At 29.9% G+C, this 15,192-nt stretch overlaps 1 protein-coding gene and 1 pseudogene across 1 annotated transcript; one reads left to right on the top strand and one right to left on the bottom strand.

The window, feature by feature from the left end:
- Nucleotides 1-6,325: 6,325 nt before the first annotated feature.
- Nucleotides 6,326-7,367, bottom strand: LOC107883223 (myb/SANT-like DNA-binding domain-containing protein 3). The gene is made up of 5 exons (XM_016802852.1): nucleotides 7,179-7,367; nucleotides 6,839-7,067; nucleotides 6,693-6,773; nucleotides 6,523-6,617; nucleotides 6,326-6,394 (listed from the first exon to the last, which is right to left on the bottom strand). The coding sequence occupies exons 1-5, from the start codon at nucleotides 7,365-7,367 to the stop codon at nucleotides 6,326-6,328; spliced, it is 663 nt and encodes a 220-aa protein (XP_016658341.1).
- A 2,035-nt stretch (nucleotides 7,368-9,402) lies between these two features.
- Nucleotides 9,403-14,837, top strand: LOC100569178 (annotated as a pseudogene).
- Nucleotides 14,838-15,192: the final 355 nt, after the last annotated feature.

Below are 15,192 nucleotides of genomic sequence, written 5' to 3'. Positions count from 1 at the left end.
GATACACCTAAAAGGTACGTAGAGATCAAGAAAACCCTGTAGAATTCTTTTCTGATCTCCAACTTTACAAAATATACAGGTAGTTATCTGTTATAGAAACTATTTATTGAACTTCTTTATTTATTATTTTTATTTATTTATTATTTATTACAAAATATACGGGTTGCCTTTATGACATTAAAGTACCGTACAATGTATTAGAATAGTAGAAAATTGAGAAATATAAAATGTTATATGTAAATAACAGAATTACAATTTATTTAACAGTTATTGAGTAAGCAATTAAAACGCATATATTAAACTTAAGAGTTATTAACAGTGTTTAAGAACATTAGAACAAATTATCATCAAAAAAGGGGTCCTCATTGGCAAGTGACATAATTCGTCTTAAAGGCTCATTTTGCAAATAATTTGTCTTGGCGTTTGGAATATGGAAGGTCATATGAGAACGAGATACATGCGAAGGGACTTTGAAGTTAACTTGGGAAAACAAGCAAGGGGAATCAATATGGTTAGTAATTAGACCACGAATAAATTTTATATTTAAAGTTCTTCTTCGTTCAGCAAGAGTAGGCAGGCCAAGTACGCTTGCGATATTGGTATAGTCGTGAGCTAAGTGGGGAATGCCTAACACAAAACATCAAAATCTCAAAAATCTATGTTGAACACGTTCGAGTTGATTAATATCAGAGACAGTGTACGGATCCCAGACAACCAACCCGTACTCTAAAATAGGACGAACTAAAGCACAATATAATGATTTTAATGATTTTGACAATTTAAAGTCTTTAGATAGACGCATAATGAACCCTAAAACTTTAAATGCTCTACTAGTAATCATCGCAATAAGAGGACTTGGGCTAAGGTTTCCAGTTAGTTTAAAACCCAGGTCGATTAGATTATCAACGCGTTCAATTGTCAAACCAGAGATATTGTAGTCAAATGGATAGTAGAACGGGAACGAGCAGACGTCATGACTCGGCATTTTGAAGCATTGGCTTTAAGGCCTATTTTAAAACATCAATTAACAAAACAATCAAGGCTACTTTGGAGATTCGCACAATCAGCAGCTGAGTTGATTTCGATAAAGAGCTTCATATCATCTGCGAAACACAAAAGCTGACACAGTAAGACTCTATGATTAACAGTGTCAAACACTTTGGCTAAGTCAGTATAAACTACATCAACTTGAGACCGTTTTTTAAAAGGCTCAAATACAAAATTGGAAAAACTAAGTTGCATGTAGTAGTTGATCTTCCCGGACGAAACCCATGTTGAGCTTCAATAAGAATATTATTTACTGATGGTTTAATACTGTTTAAAACCAAAGATTCAAATAGTTTTGATAGGTGAGACTGAATAGATATATGTCTATAATTAGATATATCGGATTTGATACCTGATTTATGTACTGGCATGACAGAACTGAGTTTAAGAATTGAGGGAAAAATACCCTCATCAAGAGAACGTCTGAACAGCAAAAATAGAGGATAAGCTATAATAGAACGCAACTGAAATATAAAAACGCTAAGGAGACCATCATGACCTACATTTTTAGTACCAGACAACGTAGAATGACTATGAAAAACGTCATCAACAGTGAAGTATGCATTATTAGGTAGGTCAAAAGATTGAATCATAAGATCATTCACATCATCATTGACGACTTCACATGAGTATACAGATTTAAAGTATGAGGTGAACATGTCAGCTGCATCCTGTTCATTAGAACTGGATGCACCATTAAGCGTTAGTGTTTTAGGAATATCAGAATTGTAGCGTTGCCTCTTTATAAACTTCCAAAAATTGGAAGGATTGGCATTAATTGATAGTTCAGTTCGATCAACAAATTCAAGATACAATTTTTTCGATACGTACTATAACGGACCCTAAGAAGTGAAAAGTGTCTGTAATCGTCAGGGTTAAAAGTGGATTTAAATTTTGCACGAGCCTTTTTCTTCATAAATTAAACTTGTTTTAACTCACTCGTGAACCAGACAGGGAAGGTAGACTGCTTAAAGTGGCGTATTGGGACAAAACGTAGTACAGACTGGTGAAAAGCATCGTACAAGGTACTAAAACCTGAATCAAGACTGATAGCAGATAAAGTAGAAGGCCAATCAAAATTAGAAATAAAATTATATATATTAATATAGTCTGCATTATCAAAGTCGAAGAAGGAATGAGAGCTATTGATACCAGGAACATGGATGTTATTATAAAAACTTATAGATAGAGGAGGGTGGAAGGGATCAGGTGTCACTAACGAATCTAAAGATTCAGTGACTGAAAGAGAATCAATATTATTCAATACTAAGTCTAATAAGGATCCATGCTTATTAAGGTTGCTGTTATTTTGAAAAAAACAATTAGAGGCAAAAAACTCAGCGATACAGGGAGCACGACAATGGGAGGATGAGAAAATTAATACAGAGTCATCATTATCCCATAAGACTTCAGGTAAGTTATAATCGCCACAGAACAAATATTTATGATTAGAGTAAAGATTAAGAACGTGTTCAACACAGTTAATATGCGATTGATAGACATTGAATGGGGATTGAGGAGGGATATACACACAACTTATTAGGAAGTTAATTTTATTAAAGGAAAAACTAACAAAAATTTGTTCAACATTTAATTCTGAGACGGTTATAAGAGAAGAAGGGATATCCTTTCGAACGCCAATAAATACACCTCCCCCGAGAGATCAATTGCTAGTAAGAGAGGATCTATCACATCTAAAAATATTTTAATTATATAAGCCAAGTTCATTATCAAAAATACCATTAGTTAGCCATGTTTCAGATAAAATAATAAAAATGTGGTCCAGCGCAGCAGCATTACATCTAAGATTTACTAATTTGGATCGGAGACCACGACAATTTTGATACAATTCACGAACTGGCTGACCACTAACTGACTTGGTTAACGATGACCTGCGTGATGATGGAATCCAATGTTTTTTGATTTGGCAACACGTACTTGAGGTGCACCATTGACGTAAGAAATCTCAAGATTTGTTTCACCATTTAACTTACGATTTTCAAGCTCAGCGTGACAGGACCGGAGCAGAGTACGCTGCATCAATGTTTTATCAGTGACTATACGGAAACCCCTAGGAAATTGAACACCATTTTTCGCCGAATCTCTAAAGTCGGATATCAATTTACTAAAGGACTCACTGCTACCACACAACAGTTTGATTGGACGAGATTTTCCAGCAACAACTTTACCAAGACGAATAACTTTAGAGTTATCCGGAATAACTATATTATTAGGTTTGTGCAAATGGCGAATGGATGAATTGTCATCCGAAATCCGCTGGGCTGGGCTGGTGAAACCGAAGAGGACTCAGGTATACCATAAATAATTGTATCTAAAGAGCATTTTTGACGCTCAAAGCTTTCCTGCAATACCTGGGAGATAACATGGGAGCTTTGGCTAGGTGAACCAGCATCCTCCAAAGACGTAGCTTTAGATTTAAGAATATTTAGTTCACTGCGTAAGGTGGTATTTTCAGCTTTTAATTCAACAATTTGCAAAGATAGTTGCTTTAGGTCATTTTTCAATTCCTCAAATTGCAAGGTTTGAGTGGACGAAATATTTTTATTTGCAGATAAAACTTCACCACGAAGTTTATCAAGAGCCGCAATAATGTCACTATTTGAAGGAGGTATGGACGAAGTAGACCTTGTGATAACTTTATTTGAAGTAGTAGTAGTATTATTAGGAGTAATTGGTTTACCCATACTGACAAAAATTATAACTACTTGTCACATAGTGTATATAAGACCGAGAAGTGTTAGTCAATACACACGCGATGTATATACCATGTGCGGTGCAGCGCGAACCTTATCGGCAAAAGTAATTAAGATTATAGGACGACGAGATAGCACAGTCGGTGTAACCGTTGTGCCGATAAAATTCAAAATAAACTTACGTACTAAGACTAGACGGTAAGAAGTGCACGGCAGCCGCTTGTTAATCAAAAATCGAAAAAAACTGCTATGACTGTAGTAGTTTTGAGCAGACTGACTCAAAAACGCACCGGTATACACTCGCACTTATTATCTTACTGTTTAAACATAAAACGGAAAAAAATGATCTACTATTGTCAGAGTAATAAAAGAAAGAACGAGAGCGGTATGATACTGTTACACGTATTCCAAAAACGTATTCTGTAAATATTTTACATTATAATAATTATACGGTGAAATAAATACTTTTTAATAGATTCAACTTTACAAATGTAGGTACATTAAACACAAATTTAATGTATTTTTAAATATATTTTTTAATTTAGGTTCTCTAATGAAGTAGTTTTGGATATTATTATGCCATTAATTACTATTCATCACAATAATAATCGTGATTTGCCCATCCCACCCATTATTCAACTCCTAACAACACTACGTTTTTACACATCTTCAAACTTTCAAGTAGGGACCAATTTCAAGTCTCATTCAGTTGTTTGTAAAATAAGTTTCGTTAATTTCATTTTTAGATTGTAAATGGGGACTTAAGATGAATCGACCAAGGAACTGTATCAAAAATAATTAAAAATATATCTAAAATGTTGGCAAGTAAATTAAAAAATCATGTACATTTCCCTAGTAATGTAGATGAAGGGAATATTATAAAAGATAAATTTTATCAAATGTACAAGATGCCTGGAATTGGATGGATGCATAGATTGTACGCACATAAATATACAAAATCCTGAAGGTTCTGGATTCAGAAGTATTCAGAAACAGAAAATGCTATTTTTCCTTAAACGTTCAGGTATGCATTAATTAGTTATCAGTTATCAAATAGTGGTTTTAAACCCAATCACAGAGAAAGTATTAGTAATTATTTATTTTAAAGTTATTTTTGATACCTACTGTATGTCTGTATACTAGGCTGTTTGTGGACCATCAATGGAATTTTTAGATTTAGTTGTAAGATGACCAGGCAGTTACCATGATAGCTTTATATTAAGTGGAAGTCATGCAAACAAATACTTTTCTTAGAACAAGGAATATAATAGAAAGAACATTTGGAATATGGAAAAGAAAATGTCCTTGTCTAAGAAGATGTCTTGCTAATGAACCTGGTACAACTGTAAATATTCTTCTCTCTTGTGCATTACTTCACAACATTTCTCGAAAATATAATCAATATAATACAGACAGTGATGAAGAAGAGGAAGACCTAGAAGAAGAAGATGGTGAAGTTGCTGGGGAAATTTACCACAGTGTACTAGGACCTTTTAAGACATTTATAAAAAAAAAAAGAACAGAAATTAGAATATTTATTCATGGTATTTCCATGGTTTTTATTTCTTTATAAAAGTAACAAAAACTTAACCCAATTTAAATAACACATTATTATACATGATTATATATATATATTTATATTATATATTTAATAAATAAGTATAGGTATTAAGGAATTTTAATTTTAAAAAAAAGTATAATAAACAAACAGAACAAGTCAACTGATTAATAAAAGTAACAAAAACAGAAATTTACTCAGGTATGTGTAATAGATATTACAAGCATTTTAACTTAACTAAATAAGAATAATAAGCATAAAAAACAAAATATATAAATTTAAATAGTATTTTCTTTAATTTTTTTAATTTCCAAAGCAAGTTTTTCGCATTGTAACTTGAACAATTTATCTTCCTCAAAACGCTTAGCTACTACAGACTGTATCATAAGTTTCTGATTTAAAATCTAGATAGTTTACATAGTTTAAAATTAAGAAATGTAAGATAACAATGTGTATACAATAATTAAATCTATTTTGAACATTATTAATTTGTTTTATATTAATTAACTAATCTGCTAGTATACTGTATACCTTTAATAATTAAATTACCACATTAATCAAGGTCTTTTGTAAAAATTAGAGCCCGGATTTTTAGGATAATTTAAAGCTGAAATGTGATCCTAATATTCTCCATAAAAACCATAAGCTAGGTATTATAGTTGTCTAGTTAGTAATTATTTGTAACTTTTTCTTGTAAACATTAAACTTTGTTAATGAAAAAACAATTGTAATTACTACAATTATTTCAAATTTACATTGTTAACTGTAAATACTCTTGTGATAAAACTGCACATTCAGTAATAATATCTAAAAACCTAAAAATCTGTACCCCAATAATAACTTATATTTTATATTATGCAAAATCAATAATATTTTTATTCCATTGTATCGTATATTTGTATATCATCTTTTTTTAAATATGTTTTATTTTTTTTTTATTATTAATTGTAACTTATTCATTCTTTCTTCTGATTCAATTGCCATTTTTTGATTTTTTACTCTAAGCTCACATTCTTTCAGGATACCATCTTTTTGGTGGATTTGCTTGAGATTTTTTCAATATGGTTTCTTTTTTCTAAAAACAAAATAGTTTCGTTTAAATTAACACAAAATTAACTATACCTATTGGCTAGTATAGATGACAGAAAGTAAATTAAGTTAGTAAATTACATAAATTAGGATAGTTCACAAACCTGGTTGTACTGGTTTTATATAGCTTTCATTAACTGGAGTATTAGTTAAATCTATTATAATAGTTGGTTTCGGCTCACTAAAATCTGTTTCAGTAAATGATTCATCTAAACAAATATATAATAAACTTATCTAATAACTTAACTTTACATAATACGATCAATCCAATAACCAATAGGTACCGGAAATCTGTATTGGTGTCTCAGAATTGATAATTCCCAAATGAACTATATTAATTGAACTGTCTATAATATTTGAACTGTCTATAATAACATCAAAGTTTAATAAAATGTTAATAAATGTATTTAAAAAACAAATTATAGCTTACTGGTTTTTGATTTTTCAAATGCCACACCATCACTGTTATAATTATTTTTCCACTCTACAATATAAGGTTTTCCAATAAGTTCCTCCACCTCGGGACTTTGAATTTTATCAGCTGTTGTTTCATATGAACCTCCTCCAGTTTTCAATCTGTTATATCTTTCAGAAGTGAATGTTTTCTTAGATTTGGCTTTTTCTGATTCCCAAATATGTTTTAAATTCTTAACCTCTCTCTGAAAGCATGAGTTATAAAAATATTAACAACAAAATCATGCTGGTATATTTTGTAAAATAACTACCTAAACATACCGGTTTTTACATGTTAAGTAAACATTAGGACCTACCTTTTGGACTTGAGCATGTAAATTAAACTCATTGGTTACTTTTTCCCAAGCTTCGTGTTTTTTTAGGTTTGAATTAAAATCTTTTTTTGAATCTTCTATAACATGTTTCACTCTAGCTACACAGTGGAAAAATATTTCTTTCTCTTGTGTATGCCAATTAGGACCTCTATCTCTTTTAGTACTTTTCATTTTTAATTATAATATGCTTACCTAATTGAACTAATATAGCTATGTCTATTGATTCAATGTTAACGTATGTTTGTTAATGACAATTTAAAAATGAAGATTCAAACGAATATAAAAACGAAACACCGATAAGTGATAACTCAGCTGATAACATAAAATATCATGGAAGAATAATGTAATTTTAAGGGTTACCTATTTAAGTAATACCTAACTACCAGTTACTTAACTTTTGACAGTGCAATTCAAATTTACGGGCTTGTTAAGTGTTGGTTACATGCCCCGTAGCTAGGTAACACCTAAACTGTTTAAGGTGGTATACGGGTGATAAACTAATAAGTTACGGCAGTTACACGGCAAATGATAACAACAAAGTGCTTGTGTTACTAGAAAAAAATGCAGTGAAAAATTTTTAAAATGTTTTCCATTAACTTAAATTAACTCAGTTAAAAATTATCATTTAGATCAAATTCTAAGACTCTACTACTGCTTCCAAATAATGAGAACTTGAAATTTTAAATTTAATATATACAATTTTAAAGCCTCTTCAACAACTTGGTGGACATATGTCAGCTGAAAAGGTAGTAACTGCTTCAAGACTTTGGCCTGTATATTCTCGCTTGGAATTTTACTACGTTCGGATTCCACTTCATTCACCTGTAGGTTAAGTCAAGTAACTCAAGAAGCTGAATATCGTGTAGACCTTTTTTCTGAAGAAACAAAATGTGACATCTCGACTATTGATTTTAGTGCTAGAAGTTCTAGTTTTGAGACTGTGGAAATTAGTGAAGAAGAAACTCAAAATAATTTACATTCGGTATCAACAGTATTTGAACATATTAGTTTTCATATTAAAAAAGAAATTCTTATTCCACTTACAAAGCGATACAACTACTCCTCTCAAAAATTAAAGTTACAAGCTATGACTATGTTGGATCCTAGATATAAATCCAGATTTATTTGATTCTCAGCAATATGTTGTAAATCATATAAAATTAGAAATGGACACTATTGGACACCAATAATGTAAAAAAACTGAAGTTAAAAAAAAAAAAGTAAACTTAAATTCTTATAAAAATGTATATACTTATTTATGTATAGGTTATGGGTAATGTCAACATTTGGATAATGTCGATATTAGTGTTATGTTTTTATTTTATGCATTCATATTCACTTATTATATTATACCTATATAATATAAAATATTATAATCTTTTTTATAGGTTTGGCAGCATTTCTGTTAACGGAAGTTTCAGCAGTCAACGGCAGCCCACATCTTGATCTAAACTTGCTCGGCTTAAATAAATATCTGAACATGGATCCTATAAGTTTAGATTCAGACCCTTTAAAGTGGTGGAAGGTGTATTAAAATGAATTTCCAACTTTGGCCATTCTTGGTAAAAAATATTTATGCATACAGGGTACCAGTGTTCCAGTGTTCCAAGCGAACGTGTGTTCAGTTGTGCTGGCAATATTGTAACTGATCATTGATCATCTCTTTCAACCGATCAGTAAAATACTTAAATATGGATTGGTGGTCTTATTTTTTTCATTAATATAATAAGAAGTAAATTAAATCATATTAATTTTATAATATAAAAATATATTATTGTTTTTATAATAAATTAAACCATAACTATAAATAATAGTTATAGATAGTTATAGTCTATAATCTAATAATCTATTATATGTATAACCAAAATATTTAAAATACCGGAATACCGATAATATTGAAAATACCGAAATATCAAAAATATCGAACCAAAATACCAGTAGGTATAACGATATTTACCGACTCATACCGGTATAAAATATTATACTGAAATATCGAAGGAAAAAAAAATACCGTCACCCCTAATAGTATTGGTAATTTTGGTTTTTATTCATTATACAATTATTTTTTTTGTGAAATTGAATCACAGGAACTATTTTGTGTCGCTACTATCATTTATATATATAGATAATTTTATAATTACCAAAACAACTGAATCACATTTTTCGGTTCAATATAAATATATAATTATTTCCGGCAATATTTAGAAATTACAGCTCAAGGATGTCAATATTTCTAAATAGGTATATAAATTTATTTTAGAAGGCATGTCTGTTAGTTACCTATTTATTCTTCTTGTTGAAAACGTATATAATACTCTAGTTGTTGAAATCATAGGCAAAATGCTAATCAAAACGTTCGGACTTATTTTATTTTTCTCATCGTCTCAATCCGAAAACCTTTTTAGGCCAAACTAGCCTGTGGTAAAAAATTAAGCAACTTGATTTATTAAACTTAATATTTTTTTTCTATTATTAATTCTAATGTCCCAAATTTATATTTTTGTTTTCTTTGTAATGAAATTTGTATATTTGTATATTTGTATATTCTATTTATTCCACTCATCACAGGGCGAATATCGCATTATGATTGATAAAGTTTATCCGTGTGAAAGAACAAAAAACCATCCGATTCAATTCAATTGGTATTTAAGTAAAAAGACATCAAGTATAACGGAGTTAAAAGGCAATATGACATTTTTGATACCCTTTGACGATACGCTTACAGTAAGTACATAATATATGTATAATAATTAATTTAAGAGTTGTATAATACACAGAAACTTTTGAATCGTGACATATCGTGGATAAAAAAAAATTGGTATTGATAAATTTATTATATAGATCCTCCAATATATAATAGAATAAGTCCTTACTGGTCCATGATCAACGAATGGCCGAAAATATAGAACTGATTAATTTTAGTTTTCCGTCCAAGTTCGTTACAATTATTATAAGATATACGTTTCACCGTAAGTCTATATGACTATATGACTATACCATTTAGTACTTGGTGTGTACCTACCATAATTACAAAAACCTATCTACTCCATTGGTTCGACCATACGGAGACAAAGACCACACATTATATTTTCATTAAAATTTCGTTTAATGACACATAAAACTAATTTGTATCTGTCATTAACTGGATTAACTGGACATAATTGGACATAATTACCGACATTAAATGCGTAAAAAAAGTTTTTTAATTTTTTTTATCGTGACTCATACATTATAATATTAATCATAATTATGATTATATTTATCATGATATAAGTGTCTGAATTTGCAAAGTCTTTATGAACACAACAATTTTATTATTATAGTTGTGATCTGTGAGTAATTCATTTTAATTCTACACGAATTGTAAATATTTCTAGTCATCTTAACTATAAGTGATATAGTATTTATTTCAGGGCTTCAAAACGTTTTTTTAACGTGATGAGTAAGTATTACGTTAAACATATCCAAAAACGATTGACATCTATAACGGATAACATATCGGTAAACGATAAATGATTGAAAACGGATAACAGATAACGCAACGGAAACGATAAACGATTGAAACATATAATTGCCTGAAAAAAAAAAAATATTTATACAATTGTAACTATCAGTAAAATATATATTATGGTTATTTTTGTAGTATTATATTTTTCAATCACTCTGTTTTGTGTGGGAAACAAGCTATATACATCTGATAACGCTAAACGCTTCATAACGTTTAAATTCTATATAACGTTAAAAAGTCATTCGATCATTACGTTTAATAACCATATAACGATAAACGATATTATAATTTTTGATTTAAGCCCTGATTTATTTGTAGATCGATTATAACCTTGCGTCTTGGGGCTCAACTGGTGGATGGGTGCCAAATGCATATATTCTCAAGACAAAAAAGGCATGCAGTAATGTAAAACATCTCAGTGTAAACGTATGGCTTAACTTTACAGAAGGGTTTCAACATTCCAACTGATAAATGTCCAATACCAGCGGTAATGTGTAAAAACATTAAAAACAGTTATATAATTTATAATTGTTTTATTCATTTAATTTATTTCAGTATAATTAATTTATAATACAATAATAACAATAATAATATTAAGACCTGATCCGTTAGTATATTGAGCTAAGCTTGTATCCGGTATACTGAGTTATTCTATAGATAAATATACAATAGTCATAAATAATAATGATATAATAGTATTGATTAATTTATACAATATGAACACCAAATTTCCTTAAATATTTAGATTTATATATAACCAATTACATTGATACACAATATATTCTCATAAAGGTCATTAACTATTGATTCTTTTATATGAGTTTTTTTATGTTATATAATTGGTTTTATTAGACCGATTTTCACATAACCATTGTTTTAGACTCTTTAATTTCCAAAATTGTTGAATATAGGTAGTTAGCCTGTAATTGAAAGAACATCTTTAACTGGTTAATGTTACACTATGTGATTTTATATACTTCCCTGTCTATCTTCTATTTATATTTTCTATATAATTGTGTATATGCCATACTAAAAATCTTATGAGAATTTATTTAATGTACAATTTATAGATAGATTGTATGTCTGTGTGGCTAAATAACTAGAATGGTGGGTACACCATGGAAGACAGTAAGCTATTTTTATTTTATTTTTTTTTGGTATTTATGTTTGTCTTATTTCTGCCTCCCCGGCATGTTTTACCGTATGCTAAAATTGAATAAAATAATGTAATATATACTCGTATTAAAACTATATTATTTAGAAATCAATTTTTTTTAAATAGAGTAGTTAAACTTCTCAGTGTTCAACATCCTGCATGTTTGTATTTGACAATTTCAGATAAAAATCTATCGTTATTCCTAAATATTTAAATGATAATACCTACCATAGTTATTGATTTACAGTTTTAGCTGGTTGAATTATAGTCGGATTCACGAAAAGTGAGCGCTGGCGGCCGATGGGGGAGCTTAAATATTGTCGGGGTTCTCAGATTTTCTAGTATTGTTTTGTATTACCGGGTGACCCTACGGCATGCAGTGCGTCTTATGACATACTTCAAATACTTCGACGGGAACGTATTCAATGAATATTTGAGCTCCACCCATCGGCCGCCAGCGCTCACTTTTCGTGAGCCCGACTATAGTATTATATTCATGTATAATGAAGTTGTATCTATAGGGAAGCTGTTAGCGACTTGAAACTATTGGCATAAATATTGATATTTTTTTAGATATGTTAAGGGATAACACAGTTTATTCAATCCAATTATAGATATACTGTAAGGCACCGTCAACACTTTGTTTTAGTTATATAATGTAGTATTTAAGCCGGTATTTAGTTAAAATAAATGATGAAGAACAGAGGGCCTAGTGAGTTGCCTATAGAACTGTTAAATCTATACCAGGGTTACCAATTAATATTTTCCGCGGGCCACATTAAGAATTCGGAAAATTCTCGTGGGCCATAAAAATTCAAAGTACATAATATTTATTATAATATACCGTTTGGCAAAATATATTTTATTTCTAAATAAAAAAATATATACACTTATTAATTATTATATAACTAAAACTAATAAAAATATAGTTAAATTTAATATATATATATGAAACAATTAATATTTTTAATGAGAAAAATGGCTGATCTTGCTTTCAACTAGATGCTTTAAGTCGGGGTTGTGGTTTGTGGTCGCTATCTTCATCATCATTTCAAGACGTTCGTTGGTGAGTCGGGTTCGGAATTTGTTTTTGATATAATTCATTTTTGAAAAAGCAGACTCACGGACGTATGTGGAGCCAAACATTTTCACTGTCTATAATTTCAAAGACAGGTATTTCTTTTCAGATACATTATATGACAACCAAAAGTCATTATATCATATAGAGTAAAATTTAGTTTTTGAATACTTTTCAGTGTACACATTTTTTAAAATATTATCTGATTGGAATTCAACTATTTCCATTTGAAGATGTGCTCCGTTGCATTTAAAAACATTTTCTGCTTCGTTATTCCATTCACCTTCAGGCTGCAAAGTAAAACTACTGTTATAGTTATAGTTGTACAACGTATTTGATTTTTCTGAAATCTTCAAAGCGTCTTTCGAATTCAGTTTTTAAACTTTCCAAAAAGTTCGTAAAATTTCTGATATCAATCTCGTATTTTTCATCAACAACTTTTTTCAAGTTGGGAAAATGTAAACGTTCATTATCAACCTCTTGTAAAAAAAAGTCAATTTTTCTACAAAAACAATTTACTCTGAATCTAAATGGCAAATTAGTTTCTGATTACCTTGAAGTTTTAAGTTCAACGAATTTATGTGTTGAAATACATCTGTCATAAACGCAACAGTTGCTACGTTACTGTTATTACTGATACATTTGTGATAGTCTTTGGCATGCAAATGTGTTCTGAATTAAAAATAGTTCAATCTCATTCAGTAAGTTAAAAAACCTTCACAAAACCTTTCCTTTACTCAGCCATTTCACAGTATTATGAAGTAATAAATCGTCAAACTGAGTATCATTTTCTTGTAGAAGTGCCTTAAATAGTCTGTGATGGAGTGAAGATTTTGCACGTATAAAATTAACAATACTCATTGCTGTTTTCATAATTTTTTCCATACACAGATCCATTTTGCAGCAAAGGCCGCTTTGATGAATGATACAATGGTACAATAAAAGATCAGAGTTGCATTTAGGGTAATTGCTTAATCTTTGAACTAAGTCTTGATGAACGCCAATAATCGCTGGTGCACCATCGATTATAATAGAGATAATTTTTTTCAAATTTAAATTTTCTGTTTCAAAATACAATACTAAAGCATTGTACAAATAATTTCCTTTGCTAGTCCCTCATAACGGCAAAAGTATAAATAACTCATCGTAAAATTTCCGACTGATCTCACTTCAAGTATCTCACTTGAATTATAAGCGAAGTTGTATCATAAACTATTCACTCTTAATTCGATTATAATGAATCAAAACACTAAAAAAATATTCTACTTTGGAATATGAAATTAAAACTTTATTCTGTCATTCAAAAAAGTAAAAAACATAAAAAAATATATAGATAAATACATTTAAAAATATATTTTTTAATAAAAACGTTGTTTTTTTATTGAAAGTATGAGAAAAATATTTTCAAAAATATTAATACTTTTTGAGATAATGTTTACGCTTAATGAATCACACTGTAAATAAACGCGTATAGAATAAAATTTTTAAAAATTGTTGTGTAAATGAGAATAAAAAAAAAATCCAAATGTAGCAATTGTACCAGCCGTTGGAGTACGGTTATAAAGGCAATAATTAAAAAAAAATACTACACTGACAAAGTTTTCTAACATAATCAAACATCCAAATATTGACCATGTTACAATCGTAACGTGTTACAATATTACCCAGTCGCCCCTACCTACATATCGATTTGTAATAATTTTGTTTTCTAAATGTTTGCAGGGCACATATATTACGTCAGGGATCGATCAGAAAAAATTTGAAGATTGGAACTTTCCAAAAATATTTTTTTATGGAAAATATAAAGTTGTGCTTCGCCATAGAAATTTGAAAAATGAAGTAGTTAGCTGCACTGTTATTAAGGTTAATTATATGCGACCTTGGAAAACATCAATTTGATTACACTACCTATATGAAATAATATTATAAAATGTTATTAACTTGACGTTATGAAGACTATGTGTTTGTGCGCCACACCGAAATGTCGTTATCGCGCCGCCGTCGACATACGGCGATTAAAAATCCTCGTGTAATCTCTATTTTTTCCATATCATGTTCCACTATCATTGTTATTAATTAAGTCATTAACCTATATTTCGACCACTTGTGGTCATATCGTTTTGTTGTGTTGTTGTCGTCGCCATTGAGGCACGTACTTATATTCGTTTTTCTTGATACTTTTTTTTTCTCGCCATTACGGCAATTGTTAACATAGTCAATCTGTTCCTGTCCCGGTTGATTCGGCGCTACTGAG

Source organism: Acyrthosiphon pisum, chromosome A2 (assembly GCF_005508785.2).
Source record: "Acyrthosiphon pisum isolate AL4f chromosome A2, pea_aphid_22Mar2018_4r6ur, whole genome shotgun sequence".
NCBI classification, from domain to species: domain Eukaryota; kingdom Metazoa; phylum Arthropoda; class Insecta; order Hemiptera; family Aphididae; genus Acyrthosiphon; species Acyrthosiphon pisum.
Note: the sequence above shows the minus strand (reverse complement) of the source record. Positions and strands in the feature narration are given on the sequence as shown.

Excerpts from the sequence above, each read along its gene's own strand:
- LOC107883223 (XM_016802852.1), bottom strand. The coding sequence starts at position 7,367 with ATGAAAAGTACTAAAAGAGATAGAGGTCCTAATTGGCATACACAAGAG. Across the intron at positions 6,774-6,838 it reads ATTTGAAAAATCAAAAACCA|ACAGTTCAAATATTATAGAC; the intron begins GTAAGCTATAAT and ends ATGTTATTATAG. Across the intron at positions 6,618-6,692 it reads GACACCAATACAGATTTCCG|ATGAATCATTTACTGAAACA; the intron begins GTACCTATTGGT and ends ATATTTGTTTAG.